Source organism: Bipolaris sorokiniana (assembly GCF_000338995.1).
Source record: "Bipolaris sorokiniana ND90Pr unplaced genomic scaffold COCSAscaffold_6, whole genome shotgun sequence".
In the NCBI taxonomy this organism is placed as follows: Eukaryota; Fungi; Ascomycota; class Dothideomycetes; order Pleosporales; family Pleosporaceae; genus Bipolaris; species Bipolaris sorokiniana.
The window spans coordinates 1483610-1498865 of NW_006911900.1; the positions used below are offsets into that span (position 1 = coordinate 1483610).

At 50.1% G+C, this 15256-nt stretch overlaps 5 protein-coding genes across 5 annotated transcripts; 1 reads left to right on the forward strand and 4 right to left on the reverse strand.

Moving 5' to 3' along the window:
* Positions 1-82: 82 nt before the first annotated feature.
* Positions 83-3361, reverse strand: COCSADRAFT_116628 (uncharacterized protein). The gene is made up of 3 exons (XM_007701443.1): positions 874-3361; positions 624-820; positions 83-568 (listed from the first exon to the last, which is right to left on the reverse strand). The coding sequence occupies exons 1-3, from the start codon at positions 3230-3232 to the stop codon at positions 323-325; spliced, it is 2802 nt and encodes a 933-aa protein (XP_007699633.1). The 5' UTR covers positions 3233-3361; the 3' UTR covers positions 83-322.
* A 20-nt stretch (positions 3362-3381) lies between these two features.
* COCSADRAFT_318617 (uncharacterized protein) lies at positions 3382-4741 on the reverse strand. The gene has a single exon (XM_007701444.1). It carries the CDS (start codon positions 4553-4555, stop codon positions 3536-3538), a length of 1020 nt encoding a protein of 339 aa, XP_007699634.1. The 5' UTR covers positions 4556-4741; the 3' UTR covers positions 3382-3535.
* A 563-nt stretch (positions 4742-5304) lies between these two features.
* COCSADRAFT_141779 (uncharacterized protein) lies at positions 5305-8277 on the reverse strand. The gene is made up of 4 exons (XM_007701445.1): positions 6685-8277; positions 6506-6634; positions 6338-6458; positions 5305-6279 (listed from the first exon to the last, which is right to left on the reverse strand). The coding sequence occupies exons 1-4, from the start codon at positions 8239-8241 to the stop codon at positions 5387-5389; spliced, it is 2700 nt and encodes an 899-aa protein (XP_007699635.1). The 5' UTR covers positions 8242-8277; the 3' UTR covers positions 5305-5386.
* A 568-nt stretch (positions 8278-8845) lies between these two features.
* COCSADRAFT_116637 (uncharacterized protein) lies at positions 8846-10886 on the forward strand. The gene is made up of 3 exons (XM_007701446.1): positions 8846-9117; positions 9166-9737; positions 9815-10886. The coding sequence occupies exons 1-3, from the start codon at positions 8902-8904 to the stop codon at positions 10686-10688; spliced, it is 1662 nt and encodes a 553-aa protein (XP_007699636.1). The 5' UTR covers positions 8846-8901; the 3' UTR covers positions 10689-10886.
* A 257-nt stretch (positions 10887-11143) lies between these two features.
* COCSADRAFT_181104 (uncharacterized protein) lies at positions 11144-13921 on the reverse strand (the record flags this gene model as incomplete). The annotated part of the gene is made up of 4 exons (XM_007701447.1): positions 11144-12633; positions 12680-12950; positions 12997-13007; positions 13069-13921. The coding sequence occupies 4 exons, from the start codon at positions 13919-13921 to the stop codon at positions 11360-11362; spliced, it is 2409 nt and encodes an 802-aa protein (XP_007699637.1). The 3' UTR covers positions 11144-11359.
* Positions 13922-15256: the final 1335 nt, after the last annotated feature.

Genomic DNA, 15256 nt, shown 5'->3' on the forward strand with positions numbered 1-15256 from the left:
TGCCAATCGTAACATCCCCCCTCCCCCCCCTTTTTTTTTAGCACATGGACAAGAACAGTTTTTACACACACGAGTATTGCATACACCATGAGTGCCATACAGTTTATAAAGCGGTAACTTTTGATATACATGTGTACAACGGCGCACACTGTGGGGAGTTGAGAAAATAAAAAAAAGAGTAATAAGAGGCCGTGTGGTACATGTATTTCCTCTCCTCGCCACCGTCATCATATCAAGCATGTTTTCCGTCTTATTCCTCATTTCAACGTCAAGAAAAGAAAAGAAAAAGCTCTACCCTGGGAACACAGAAGAGCAATGGAATCTAAAACATACTCCACCCCTTCTTCCTCCTCTCGCGATCCCCCCTCTCCTCCCTACGACCCATCATACGCTTCTCCCTCTGCTCCAACTGACGCAGCCCTTCCATCTCCTTGAGCACATGCTCGAGCAGGTCTTTGCGACGCACGACATCGAGATGACGCTTGATCTTTGGATCTTCCTTTGCGAAACGCTCGATTTCGTCTTGTGAGAGGCCGCGGCCGAGGCGCGCGTCGAGTTCGCGGGGGAACTATAGCAAAGAAAGGTTAGATGAGTGGGAAAGGGGGGAGGGAGGAAGAGCTTACAATGTAGTAGAATTTTGAGAGCAATTCAGCGTCGAGGAAGAGGTCCGCGGTTGTGGTTAGTTTGTCTGCAACAGCATCAAGGAAGACTTCTGGGCAGTGGTATTTGTTCTTTTTGCTGGCGCATTGTTTGCTCTTGATGGCTGTGAGGCGGAGTTTGAGCACGTCGATGCGGTCGCGGAGGAAGACTGCTTCACGGCCTGATGGAATCGTTAGTATATCTGTGTTAACGTGAGAAACTTTAGGGACGTACCCTTTGCTAGAAGTGCAGAACTGAAGCCACCAGCTCCACCAACACCATCGCCTTCCAAGACAACCTGGCCGCTTCGCACGCGGTCGATAAAGGTCATGACATCTCTGACTTTCTTGCGGCCACCAACTTGGTCCTCGAGTTGCTTGACGGCTGCTTCTACAACCTTTAATTCTTCTTTGAGCACCGCAGTCACGTTCTCTCGGCCCTTGGCCCATTCGTTGTCCTCGACTTCAATCCGGTATTTGTACGGTTTGATGCAAATCTCTAGCTCATCCGAAATATCATAAGAGAGGTCTTTAAGTATAGAGTTCGACGCGTCGGTAATAGCTTGTCGAGCAAAAGGGTGCGCGGCAAAGCGTGAGTTTGTGATGAGACGGTCAATGTGAGCTTGAAGTGCGCTTGCAACAACATTGGTCGCCAACCGTCCAACACCAAGCTTTGTCAGGGCAGCGCTGGAGCTGTCGAGCTTGATTCGCCAGATCTGGTCCTCTCCATCGATGTCTGCCTTTACAAGGTTGCTCAGAGGATCGGTTTCTGGAAATGGAACGTTGAGGTCATCAAAAGGCCTGTTCCAGTAGCGTTGTGCAAGCAAGTTAAGTACTTGTTGATCTAGCTCGTGCTTGAGTAGGTCCCGAACTTGTTGGCGACCGAACTGTTCTGTAAAGCCGCGGAATGAGTGCTTGAATGCATCGAGTGACTCGGCCAGGTACGACTCGGCGCTAATAGGTCGTTCATTGTACTGCACCTTGTACTCGTACCTTGCCTCTTCAAGCTCTCTTTGAATAGCCTCGCTAGTCGTCTTAAGACTGCCAGCCATGGTCTGTTCAAGCACATGCATGAGCTTCTTCTTGAGGTTCTGAGTACCCACGGCGAGCTCTGGCCGTTCAGAGAACTCGGGGTGTGATGAAAAGTATGCATTCTCGTTCTTTGTGATGGCGTTAGAGATGTTGCCGTTGCCGCGGCTGAAGAGCTTAGAGCCACCTGCGCCAGGGGGTACACGGCACACGACTCCAACATATCCCAGACGGAGAGCATACTTTTGGTCGTTCAGCAGGCTAGCGCCACGGTCGGCATCTACAAGATCCATCTTTGTAATTACGCCAATGGTCCTCTCACCACGGGGGTCCACTCTCCTCGATGCTCGCAGCGCGGTGCTGTTGGCCAGATCTACGTCGGCCGCTGAAATGGCGAGAATGACGTTGGGTGCCCTGATATACTTGTCGCAAAGCTGGGCAATCTTCTCCTTGAGTTGTGGCGGCTGGTCCCGGCCAACGACCTGGATATACCCTGGAAGGTCGATCAAGGAGAGATCTGGCACGTTTGGTGAGTAAATCCTCAGCTGAATGGGGTCGTCGGACACACAGTCGCTGGCCGGTACAGCGAGATTGAGGTCTGTCAGTGTCTTCTGGACCTGACCAAAGTCCGTCACCTTGCCTAGTCCAATAGCAGGGAACTCGCAGTATTCTGCACGCGCGTCAGGGGTATTGACGAGCGTCAGCTCAATGGGTCGACGGGTAACCATGTTGTGGCCCTTGGGGAGGAACTCATGGCCAACGATAGCCTCGAGGACCGAACTCTTTCCGGAGGACTGTGATCCAATGACAACAATGGACGGCAGTGTGAGTGATTCGGATTGTCCCACAGTCTGTAGCAGTCCACGTATCTCAATCATCTTCTTGGTGAGCATCATCATTTGCTCGTCCCGCGCAATCTTTTCTCCGTTTTGTCTGTCCTCATCACCGTCGTCTTCCTGAGAGTATCCAAAAGCAGCAGCAGCTGATGCACCGGCTGCGGCAGTGCCAGAGCCGCCCTGTTTGGGCTCCTCCGGACCTCTACCACCACCATTGCCTCCTGCGTCACCTGAATCATCTTTGGCGAGAATTTTTTGTAGCCATTCCGGGTATTGTACGTTCTCAAGTTCGTCCTTAGTCGACTTGAACCCCTTCTCTATCTGATCAAAGAATCCATTTGCAGTATTAATTGCCCCGCCAGCCAACTCGCTGGCGCCGTCCTTGGTGCGGTGGAAGAGGTCGATTGCAAAGGTGCCTGCCTGGCCTGCCTGGTACTGGATATACGAGGCACCAGCGATGATAGCCCCTCCGGTGGCGGCACCCACAGTCGCAAACTTGCCCACGAGTTTGGGTATCACTCTTGCAAAAGATATCGATCGCGTGGCAGGGACATTGTGCAGTGCGTAGCTACCGAGGGGCCATGGCCGGCGCTTCACAAGCCTGAGCGCGGCCTCATTTCGCAAGAGTCCGCCGGCAGGGAGCGAATGTGTAGTGTAGAAGCGTGGAGTGAGGAGCGGTGAACGGCGTGCGAGGGGGGCAAGGCGGCCCGCAACGAGCCTGCCGCTCATGTTTGCGACGACGAGAGGGCGAGGATAGGGATTTGGTGTAGCATAGGATCTGGTGTCTTGCTATCACACACGGTTGGCAACGTTGCACGCTCTCGAAGAGGCGGCTATGCACGTCACACTCGACTTTCGGTGCGCTGAGCAAAGGTGCTTGGGCCATGCGCCCGCGTGGGGCAGCTCCAGGGCTCCCCTCCAGTCGTCTCGCCAACTCAAGACGGACAACACATGGACTAGACAGCGCAACATGTCGGATGAATGACTTCTGCTATCTGGCTGCTGTCTAGTTGTTCATTCCTCATGCACGTCTCATTTCAAGCACAACAGCGCTCTCTCCCCAAAGAGCCTCGGCACCGAGTTCTCTTCCTTGATCATGTCCCTCAACCAATTCCTTGAGCCCTCAACCTCCCTGCTTGCAAACTTGACCAGCACAAAGCCCCTGACATTTGCTGCACTCCATATCAGACCATCCGCCTTTTCTCTCTGCTGCCTTGTATATCGCCTTTGCTCGTGTGGCAGGAGTTCGGGCTGCACGCTGTCCCCCCAATTTCTACCACCAATACGCGGCAGTGCCTCGAATTCGTCCAAGAAGAACTTGGAGAGTGACGAGAAAACTGGTCCGCGAATAATCACGGTACCGAAGACAGAGTAATTGTCCATGCGTGAGGCGAGCGGCATCCCAGTTCTACCATGTTTGTCTAGAATCAGGTTGTCCCGTACAAGAAGCCTCTTCTTCCCTGCCTCGTCGAGTGTCCACACTTCATTCCGGCTCTTGTACTCGAAAATGTCCCAATTCTCCCCCCGTGCAGAGCGACCACTCGTGACCCAGTCGCACACACAAATATTGCCTTGGCCTTTGTCGAGATGATAGATCTGGGATTGGGAAAAAGCTGTGTGGGCAAATGGCTGGACCGGGTCTGGAAGATAGACCAAGGCAGAATCGTGTTTCAGATGCACTGTCATGTGTTGTTGCGAGACCAGCTCTGGACTGGGTGTCTTGAAGATCTTGGTCGAGCCTTGGGTTAACAGGATGAGCCGAGCCTTGCTATCCAATTTGACCTCCAAGTCGATACTGTCCCCGGCGACAATGCCACCGCCGTAGGTGAGTAGGAAGACTGTGTGTATCAGACTTGGAATTGGAGGCCCAGTCTTGCTGTTTCCCTGGTCGTCATGGCTTGGTGGTGGCAGAGGGTCTGGCGCAACTAGCTTGAGTGGATATTGATACGAGACTGTCCCAAGGACTGGCTTGTCTTGGGATAACAAATTGATGATGATAGATCCATGGCCGGGTTTAGAGGTAGAGGCACCAAAAGGTGAGTTGAAGACCATGGCGTGTTGCTAGCGGAGTTCAAGATGTACCATCATCACTCTTATATATGGTTGCGAGAAACGAACTTCACACCCACGCTCTCACGTAACTAGAGCTTTATCTGAAGTAAAACTGAAATACCACTTCTTTGTAGTTTTTCTTCTTTTCTTTTTTAGCCAGAGCCCCTCCAGTAGGTGCAAAGTGGGTGCAAAGTAGTTATGTTCTATCCATTCTATCCGTGGGGTAGTGTCAAGCTAGGTTTGGGATATCGATAACATCACGTGATGCTTCACGTGAGTACCCTTCCAACATCCAGAGATCGCTAGTACATTTGTTCCTTGAGAACATATGTTTCTATAAAAAGATCATTCTAGTATATAGGACCATTGGAAACTGAGAATTAGTTCACTTGTCCGATTTGCCACATATCGAGTTACTGCTAACAGCATTCAGGTTCATGCCAAGGCCAAACCTTGCCAGTGGTTACCAACCGTGTCATTGCGTATCTTTTTTTCATGTTAACATCCTCCAGAATGGTATTGCTGACCTTTACCCGAAGTGAACGCCAAATCGAAGAGTATTCATTGATGGGATAAGCATTAGTCCTACTAATGTGAGTGATGGGTTTGGAGAAGAGGGTGAGTAGACAAAGGGATAAACCTGAAGTAAGCAAGATTTGCAGATATCGATGAAGTTACTCTACAAATGCCCTTGACGTGCATCACGCGGACATAAGGAGAGTCGAGGTGATGTATACATATATATTATACTTCTAGTGATATTACGGTGTATGCAGCAGTCTCCACAGGCTTTGGCCACCCAGCCTGGATATATTACATCGTCTCAAGTACTTATCCATTACGGCATCTCCGAGTCTTCAAGTTCTTACCTTTCTTCGGCCTACAATGCCCATACTTCTTGACTTGTAGCCGCGGTTCATTGGCTCTCGTCACACCAGCCCTGAGGCCCGACGCAGGCGCTCCACCCACTGGCTCGCTTGTGGAAGGAGGAGGCCTCCTCTGTGGCACCAAAGAAGAAGGCAGAGCTCTTCGCTTGAGATTACCACGCCCTGCCTCGACAAAAGTTTGCTCCCACTCTGCAACTGCAGGGTCACACAAGCTTGGGTCTTGTGTCTGTGGGAGACATAATTGGTATTTGCCGGGGGTGCCGCAGATGGTCGCTGTAACAGTTTCGCATCGCTGGACATGGGGAAATGCACAGGTTCCAGTGGGCGAGCAGTAGTCGATGGTGAAGCTCTGTGCAGGCGCTCCTGCGTTTTGCGGACCGCCTGACTCATCGAGGTCCTCACTGTCTATTGCAGCATCAGGCTGGGCGGTGTCGAGACTGAGTGGAGCTGGTGCGGCTGGCGCAGGTTCTGGCGCAGTCTTGTTTGAGCTCGAAAAGCCTGTGGAGCCTGAGACACACTTTGAATTGTCGTCAAAGATGGCTGTGACAGCATCAGACCACAAGCGGGTGTAGTTGAACACATTTGCTAGGGTGTAGAAGATGCGGCAATCGGCGGGTTCGTATTTGAATTGGAGCGGCTCTGTATCGTTGGGTCGGACCTGGTCCCTGAGGTTGATGCCAAAGGCTGCTGTGAAGACACCAGAATCTCGGTAGCCATCGTCGGTGAGCTGAGGAACAGTGGCCAATGTGGCATTGTCGACATTGAACCCAGGATATGTGATGATATCGAGGTCATAGTCGATTCTATCAGCGGAGTAAACTGCGGCACCACGATTTCCTAAAGCAATGTGCGTCAGTGGTGATATAGTGGCGTATTCCAGCACTCTTGAACATACCTCCTACAGCTTGCATGGGACCGGTGGCTGGACGTCCACCTACTGCAATGGTTCGAACACCGACCTGCTTGAACATCTCGACCAGAAGAGCGCATGTGGATGAACAAGCTCCATCTGTCAACTAATACTTGTCAGCCTTAGTAATTGATTATAAGCCATAATACTTACTATGACAATATTTTCAGGCGCGAATGGTGGAGTCGTGTATTCCAGGGGACTATCAGGAGAATAACCCAACGGCACCCAGCCTTCGAACAAAGCTGAAGTGAACGCAGAGTTCGAAAGATTATAACGCTCCTAGCCTCTGTTAGATCTAACTATTGCATAAGAACTGGCTGGTAACATACTGTGAGCGAGAAGGAATCGCCCTTTTCCAGTACAGGTCCTGTGTATTCAGCCCAGCTAGTGAAGTTTTGGCCTGTTGCAGCGTTGAGTCTGGACGTAGCCACCCATTCAGCAGCCAGAAAGTATTCATAATCAGGATCACTAGGATCAAGACTATTGAAGTACGATGTGTATGCTTCGCCGATAATGCCTCCGAGATGATGATTTCGGCGCCTGCTTCCTGCATAGGGATCCACGTTCGGAAAAAATCTCTTAAAAGTGCTAAAGGCAAGCTCCACGGTACCACCGGTGTTCTGCTGAAGGTCTATCACAACTCTCTTCAAGCCTTGTTTGGTTGTATTGCTGATGAAGTCTCCTACAGCACTGCTAAAGTCCCCGATGGAGTCAGAGTATTGTGCAAACGAAGGGATGCTGAGTGTCGCAGCATTGACCTGCGGTAGGAAGTAGCCGGAAATAATGCCATCGGTGACAACTGCGAGACCCTCTTGTCGAACATCAGGATTGGGATATGCTCCGCTAGATATGCTAGTCCAAGACTGCTCAGGTGTAGGCACGACAACAGGTTCAGTTGTGTTCACGGGATCTTCAGCGGGAGCATATGCTGGGTTGTAAAAGCTTCCGCTCGGGTCATACGAGGCGGGCAAGAGGTTCAGAACGAAGTAGTTGTAGAGATCTCCGCCAGTCGTGAGTGGGCCAGTCTTGTACGGCTCCTTCCAGAGCGCAAGCCAGTAATCAATGTAGTCGGTTCCGTTCTCCATGACCAGCTCAATTTCGTCTCCTGGATAAAAGCGTACGCCACTGTCCCAGATACCACCGGATCCCTGGATGGCCAGGGCGGGTGTGTAGAACAATTGGTTCCAGTCGGCATTTGGTTCTATGCCACCAACGGCATTGATGCTTGCCAATTTTGTGACGTACTCGACAGCATCCATGCTATTGATTGTAGCGATTGCAGAAGGCGTCCAACCTTCGTCTCGGCTTTTTACTAGGTCGTCTGTGATGTAGAGCTTCGGTAGACTTGCACCGTCCGGCGAGGCAGCGGTGATGGAATACGGCGCGAGGAAGGAGAAAGCCGCCATAATGCCGCCTCTCAGGTACATGTGGCCATCATGAGCTCTATCCAGCAAATTCTGTACGTCAACCTCGAATTGATATTGGTTCTTGTAGACCTGTGCCGTGATATTGTTCTGAATTTGTGTCAATCCTGACAGAATGTCGACAGCGGGCTGCTGATATTCAGCTGGGGGTTCCCGGAGATATGCAAGAGTGCTTTGAAACTGCACAGTGTCGTTGATGTACGTGATGAAGCGAGTGGCAACAGCAGGGTTGAAAGGTACACTGGTCAGACAAGAGTATGCATCGTATGCATAGTGGTAAGCGTATCCATCATTGACGGCGTCGATGATATAGCCGCAAGCACTCGCTTCTGGGTTTTCGGTATCTTCCTGGCGGGCACGAATCTTATTGTAAGGACTGTCGGGCGTCGATATCGATAGCGCATCTGAGAGATGTATACTACTTAACACCGCTACCGAGAGGGCTGATGTTCGGAACAGCATCTCGAAGGTGGTGATGGCAAGTCGTCTGGGATGGAGTCGTCAAGTTCATTGCGGGAAAGGGATCATATTTAGTAAGGCTGCATGCTCGCCCGAGTAGCCCTGTTACTCAGCAGTCTTAATGCAGCACATTGAAGAAGCCACCTGCAGGGGACCATGTCATGGAGAAATTATGTTTGGGGCTGTAAGGCAGCTGCGCGCACTGCCTGCGAGGTCGCTTCGTGACGGGGCGTACCAACTAAGTATTGCCAAGACCGTTATGTAGCATTTATGAGGTCAATGCAAACTACGGTGATACAAGCCCATCGGTGTGTGCAAATTTGCTCCAAGATCCTTACACGACCGGTCAATCTTCGCCGTCAGCTGGATACTTGCCTCTAAAGGTGAAGTTGGCCCCCAAACTTGGCCCCCAAACTTGGCCCCCAAGTTGATTCTAACAGGGGCTCCGCAACGCTAACCTTCCCCATTCTACGTACGCCATCTATGGGAAATCGATATTATGCAGTCAGCCTGATCTAGGCTGTACATCACTTGACCTGCCACAACTCGGTCACACTCATTGCGAGGACACGTGCATTTACACAATAGATTTTAGGTTCTCAGGACGCAGCTTTGTTGAGGTCAATACGGCTCGATCAGTGGAGCTTCACTCGTCGAAACAGCATGTTCGCTATTGGGCAGACCACAAGTAAAGATGATGGCGACGTCTTTGCACGAGACATGGTCGTTCACATAGCGATCCAAGAGTCTTTCCCTATCACGTCCGACATCTACGAACAACTATTTGATAGTATACTTGCCAGCGAGCTCTTTGTCGAGTGGCTACAGTGTAAAGACCATTGGCAACTCCATGTTGTTGGCGGGCCGGGGGCCGGAAAGGTCAGTCTCTGTCTAGAGCGCTGACGAAGATGCTCATGGCATAGTCAGACAACGTTCGCAGCACTAGTAGCCAAACGCTTGAGAGAAAGCATATGGGCTTCAGAAGAGCAGACCTTCCAGCTTGCCAACATCTTCATCAACCATCACAGAATCGAGAATGAACTTGCCTTTCTAGAGGATCTCTTGGATACGATATACAACCAAGTGTCGCCTCCTAGCTGCGATGTCGATCCTGCGACAAATGTGGCGTACGGCGCATATAAGGAATTGCTGCGCACAGGGCAGAGAGTTTCGAAACGGATTAACTCTATTGCACAAGCACTCCGCTTAAGGACTGCGGAGTTGGTCAGAAAGGGAGATGTGGTGCTTATCATCGACCATCTAGACCAGTGCAGTCCAGCGCTACGGGAACTGGTACAGCAACAGTTCAATATCCTGCAGGATGAGGGACTGAAGATACTTGTCACGTCACGATTGCCCAGGCATGAACCAGCAATCATCATTTGGTGCGATTATCACCCGCAAGACTCGCCCCTCCAGGTTTTTTGGCGCTGCTCTAAATGCCAGCAAAAGGATATTTGTATTAATTGCAAGAGGGAAGACACTCCTTGTCAGCAGTGGTAAGTACAGTTCGCCCTGGAAAATACCCAGATGAAATATGAGCCATGACAATAACATTATCTAACTCCATAATCAGCGATTCGGTAGGTACTTGGAAGGCCCCAGATTATTACACTCTGACGCTCGATGGCATGTCTGACGATGCCATGGCAGAGTACCTAGCATGGGATCTCGAAAGGGAGCATGGTGATCTAGGATTCATGACCTTGGAGGATCCATCAGAACCTCCGTTATCGTCGTTCGGGCTCGCCTTTAGCAATACCATGCACGGTAACAAAGGTCATGATTGGATACAAAAAATCGCACGTTATGTTGACGGAAGTATTCTGCAAGCAAAGCTTGCCGTTGACAGAATTCACAGCCTGCCTTCCCCTGAGGCCCTCGATCTCATGCCAAAACGTATACCGAGAAATATCCAAGCTCATTTCAACACCGCGATCAAAACGATCAAGCAACAATCGGCTAACAGCGGTTCGGTAGCTCTCAAGACTATTGCAGCAGTGGGCAGGAAAGGAGATGCGGTTCCAGGTTTGCCCCTATCCCGCCTTGCCAACCTACTGCGAGAGCGAACTCGCAATCCACGCATGAGTATAATGCCATCTCGCAGTCCAGAAGATGTGGTGGAGTCCGCGAATGGATATCTCACGATCATTGCCCCGCCATTTCTCGGTCGAGAATCCACGATTGCAGCGTGTCATCGCCTTTTCTGGTTGTTTGTGAACGAAGAATACAACGAGGACTTGATTTGGGCGTATGCACAATTGCCGACGTCCAAGGTCCCCAAGTCGCATACATTTCAGTCAACGTTACCTCGGCAGTTGTCAGCTTTTCAATCATCAATACCAAGCTCTAGGCGTGAGTCATCAGATTCTTTCATGGAGCTGGGATTGGTCTTTTCTTCATCGCCAATAATTTCACCGCCGGAAGAGACGGGTCTGGACTTCCAGTAGACAGAGTAGAGTTGTTCAAAATCTTATAGAGTAGACGTCATTGTGAGCTACTGCAGATACAAAATGCTTCAAGATGCAAAGAGGCTTGCTTGAGCATACACAACACATGCCTACTTGCCATCTGGCTACTTGCAAAACAATACATCTATGTCGGAAGTCAATAGTGTGATATACAGCGCTAATATGCATCAAATTTCTCTTCATATGATTTTTACTGAACTCTAATGTGCTGGCGCATTCTCAGTTGAAGTGTGGAGACTTCGGGCGGCAGTAGTGCAGTAAACACTTCAGCTTAGCGTACGAATAGCTTGACACGTATGTTGGTAACATCGAGCCATTTCACTCTATAGAGGAGTGTATGTAAGGAGTGACATGCATCTCAATCCTTGAGCCGGAAGAGTTAGCTGGGATGGTCCGCGGTCTTTGTACCAAAGTTATCCAGGTGCCGTAGAACAGTACACCTTTGGACATGTACGAGTGTCGTTGTGAAACCACCATGTCGCCTCCAGTTTACTATGTGTGCTTATAGTCTATCACTTCCACAGCATCTCTCTGCTTTTTTGCCTGTCTAGAAATCTAACTGGTTTTCATTGCATGGCTTAGAGATAACATAGTCAGACCCGATTGATGACAGCTAATCAGGTGGCAATTGTGACATGTAATCCTGCATCTCACTCTATGTAAAAGTTCTTGCAAGGAGTTGTGTCCGTCTCCATTATGGAGCCTGGTAAGCTGCTGCTCGTTGTTCGAAGGTGTTGCCAAGTCTTGTAGCTCAGATGGCGAATGTTAAGGGCACCGGTCCGCCGAAAGCACCAAGGCTCGTTTGCCTCTTGTAATAAGATACCATGACCTTCAAACCAAACTTCTTCCGCCATGGTATCTGTTTCGACCTTGTTGGGGCGTTCTGTCAATGCAAGCACAACAAACACCGTTTCGAGGTCGTCCACACTCGGGACAAGATCGGGAAACGCGTCAATCTCATCGGTCTCGTCGAATGCGTGGGAAATCTCCAAAGACCATGAGCGGGGTTGATTTTGGCTCAGACGGCCTACGTGTAGAAAGCCTTGCATTGCAATTTTATTACTTTTCAGGGTTGGCTCTAGTTCGCGTCGTTCATCAGAAGACGCCTGTGAATTTTGCTGTGCATTGGAAGATTGCGTTCCTTGCTTCGAACTAGGTATACGAGGAGTGTGTTCCATTCGTAGCGGCGATGAAGTCCTTGTCCTAAGCAGGGGGCGAGGGTTTTGAGCAGCGTCTAAAGATCCAAATACGTCTGGCTGTGAGCCCGTACGTGTCGTCGCACTTGAACGCCGCCTCTCGCTGATTAAGTCCAGTTCTCTTGTCATATCGCTAGGGCTTTCCGAACTTTTTCTCGGCAATCTTGGTCGAATTCCTTGGTCACCAATGTCAAACCAGATCCTATCGCCACCGTGATCTCGAATAATGTAGCTTCTTTGCCACCGAGCCGATCTATCTGGGTTCAATACCGTCCCTTGCATAGAAGTCCAAGACCAGGTTGGGTTTATGTTCAGCTCCGAAGGTCGTTTACTGGTTGTGCAGTCTACAACTCTCCAACCCAACTGCTCCTCAAGAGCTCCCTCCCACATTCCAGCAACGTACTCTTCGCTTCGTATTTCACGAAGCCTTTTTACCACACCCCAAATTGCCATACGTTTGTCGGTCTGATTAGTGAGGTCAAGACTCGTGTAGTCTCTTACTGTTGATCTCCATAGGTCATCGAGCGAGTCGTCATTGACCCCAGAAAGCAGTTTCGTACCCCTTGTACTCTCCTGTAGACGCCCACGCCAATGGCGATCCCTTGCTGACTGCTGGTCTAAAGGCAAAGGCAACCCAGCCGGAAGAGTTTCGCAAGCACTCATCTCGGTACAATCCCAGAAGATCTGGTGTTTGCTGAAATGCAAGATCCTAGGTGCAAGCATACGCTCTGGAGACTGTTAGGCAAGCATTCGGAGTTTCTCAGAGACACTGACCTTGATAAACCCAACCGCGTTTGTACAATGGCTTCTCGAGAAGGCCTTGATCCCACAGATCGCCACGTATAACTACCCACCGTCGCTTACCCAGGATATGAGACACGTCATCGAGGTCCAGAGTAGCTGGTACGACATCCCGCGCTTCTCTTTGGCGAAAAAGACCTCCAGCACCATCCGCTGAATCAGCAGCAGCGATGTTGCAGAATGAGCTTCTATACACTTGTTCCATCCGAGAGCTTTCGCGCTTCCAGTCGTCAGCGTCTCCTTGCTATACAGTCGTCAGCATGGCCTATCAGGAAGAATGATAATAGTACCATGATACAGACTGAATCAACCAGGCCAATGTCAGCTTCTACTATCTCTTTGGCGTTATAATGGGAGCTTACGAGAATCAATCCAAATGTAGTCAACTTCGAGGAACCACGCCACCTCGATGGCCTGCTTAAAATTGTTGGATAGTTTACGCCACGGCAAACCGACAAGCATGAATTCTTCGAGAGTACTAGAGTTCAGAGTCACTAACGGAGCTTTACCCCAACAGTGACTTAAGGTGACGTAAGGTCCCTGGACATTGTTAAGCTTGGTATTGACTACTCGCAGGCGATCCCCTGCACGGTGGCCGCCGATGTGTAGTAGTCGTGTGGGGATGAACTTGCTCCCCGAGCCAGCGCGCTTAGGACAGTATTTGTGTCCAATACCACAGGCCCTAATCCAGTCCTTGATCTGCTGACCACCATTGAACGCAGGATTTGTGCTCGTGCCGAGCTCAGCGGCAGACAATAAACCATCAACCTCTTCTTCGAGAAAACAGTAGAAATCTCGTTCCGGTATTCCAAAGGTTCGTGGCTTTCCCTTTTGATGCTCGTTGTTCTCATCATCGAGTTGCCTTGGTACAATTCGAAAAGTTATTACCACTTCGTGTTTAGTCTCTCGGGTACGTCCCAAGCTACGGATACTCCATCGGTGTAAAGATACGACCGAGCCCTGGCCTGGCTGTAGTTTGTCGACTCTCGCCACATCCTCATGCAGAAAGCGCTTTAAGCTAGTATTCTGGTGCTCATGTCTGTGTAGGAGCGAGCGATGTATTAGAACGTCTTCATGCAGAAGACTACAGAAGGTGCAGCCTCGGCGAGCAGAGCTCGTAAGGGACGATGCGCTTGGGTGATGGTAACCCCATGAGTTCTTCGCCCCCAAAACGTTCACGTAGCAGAAGTCGCAGAAACCAGTTGTGTGTGCCATTCTCGGAGTCCACCATTCGGATCAAACGAAGAGTTATGGCGATGCGTGAAAGGTGCGGAGAGAACGAGCTCCCGCTTAGGATTACCGGTAGGTACTAAGCGACTCGGAGCCTTTCCGACGTAGCTCCGGCTGGAGTAGGGCTGCAATCTGTTCATCTTAGCTGTCTAAATATACATTTAAGGCCAACTTTTAATCTAAGATATGCAAGCCATAAGCAAGGGGGTGTTAGAGGAAGTGTTGACATCGTTCGTGGTGTCCCAAAAATATTGGTAGACTGTGCCAAGGTGCTGGCAATCATCGACAACTTTCAGGGGAACTATGGAAATTGACAGTACTTCTATATCGCATTCCAAGGCATCGAGGACTTGACCAACTTCGCCGTTATGTTAGATGCCTGTAGGTTATGTCTATATCGCTAGTTGCTGGCAGCGCAACAACACGAGCGGGCGCAGCTTGAGCCCTATCAATGTCGAATGACCAGCTTCAAGCTTGTTCCGATATGGCGAAAGACTACGTTCATCCACGTGGGCAGCGCGTCTTCCGCGGCTTTGACTACCGAGACGAGTGGAGTCGGCCCCCACGCTAAGCACTTGCTGGCTCGGTTTCAACAGACGCCACCAACACTCGCTAATGCGACGTTATGTCGTGATTTGTGCGAGTATGTCGGATAAGCGCACGAGCTTCATCCTTGGCAACCTCATTTGCCTGTATTTGCAGGCGAGGGTCTCACACGGTTACAGCAAACAATAATGGGACAGGAACTTGTAGTAGGCATGCAAGAGACAGTAAACAAGACACTATTAGCAGGTATACATTGCCTTCCACGCTTTGCACAAATTACTTTATGAGTCTATAATGATCTTAAATACAATTTTTTTACATACAACTAACTATATGTTACACGGGGTAAGGGTCTATACTTCTCTATCCTGGTCCGCACTAAGGCAGGTGAGTATTACGTTAGTGTTCCGTGAGGCTTGTCTGGCGATGCAGTGGAGTTGGCGTGCTTAAGGAGGGTTTGACAAGACTAATCTATTTGATAGACTAACTTGTGACAATCTTGTTAAGTAAAGATACTAGTAAGAAAGTACAATTTGAGTTGACCACAACGAGAGTAATAATGAAATCCATCCATCCTTATATCCTCATTGCTTCCAGTCCTGCCATCCCGTCCATCCCATTTTCTTGCTCCTTGGCGGATGTCTGTGATGGCATGCCATCCCTAATCCCATTGCCATCCCATGCTTGGCGGGATGTCTTGTCTTGGCGGGATGGCACATCACGTGACCCCAGGCCCCGCGACTGATCATTACCTTCTGACGTGGACGTCCATAA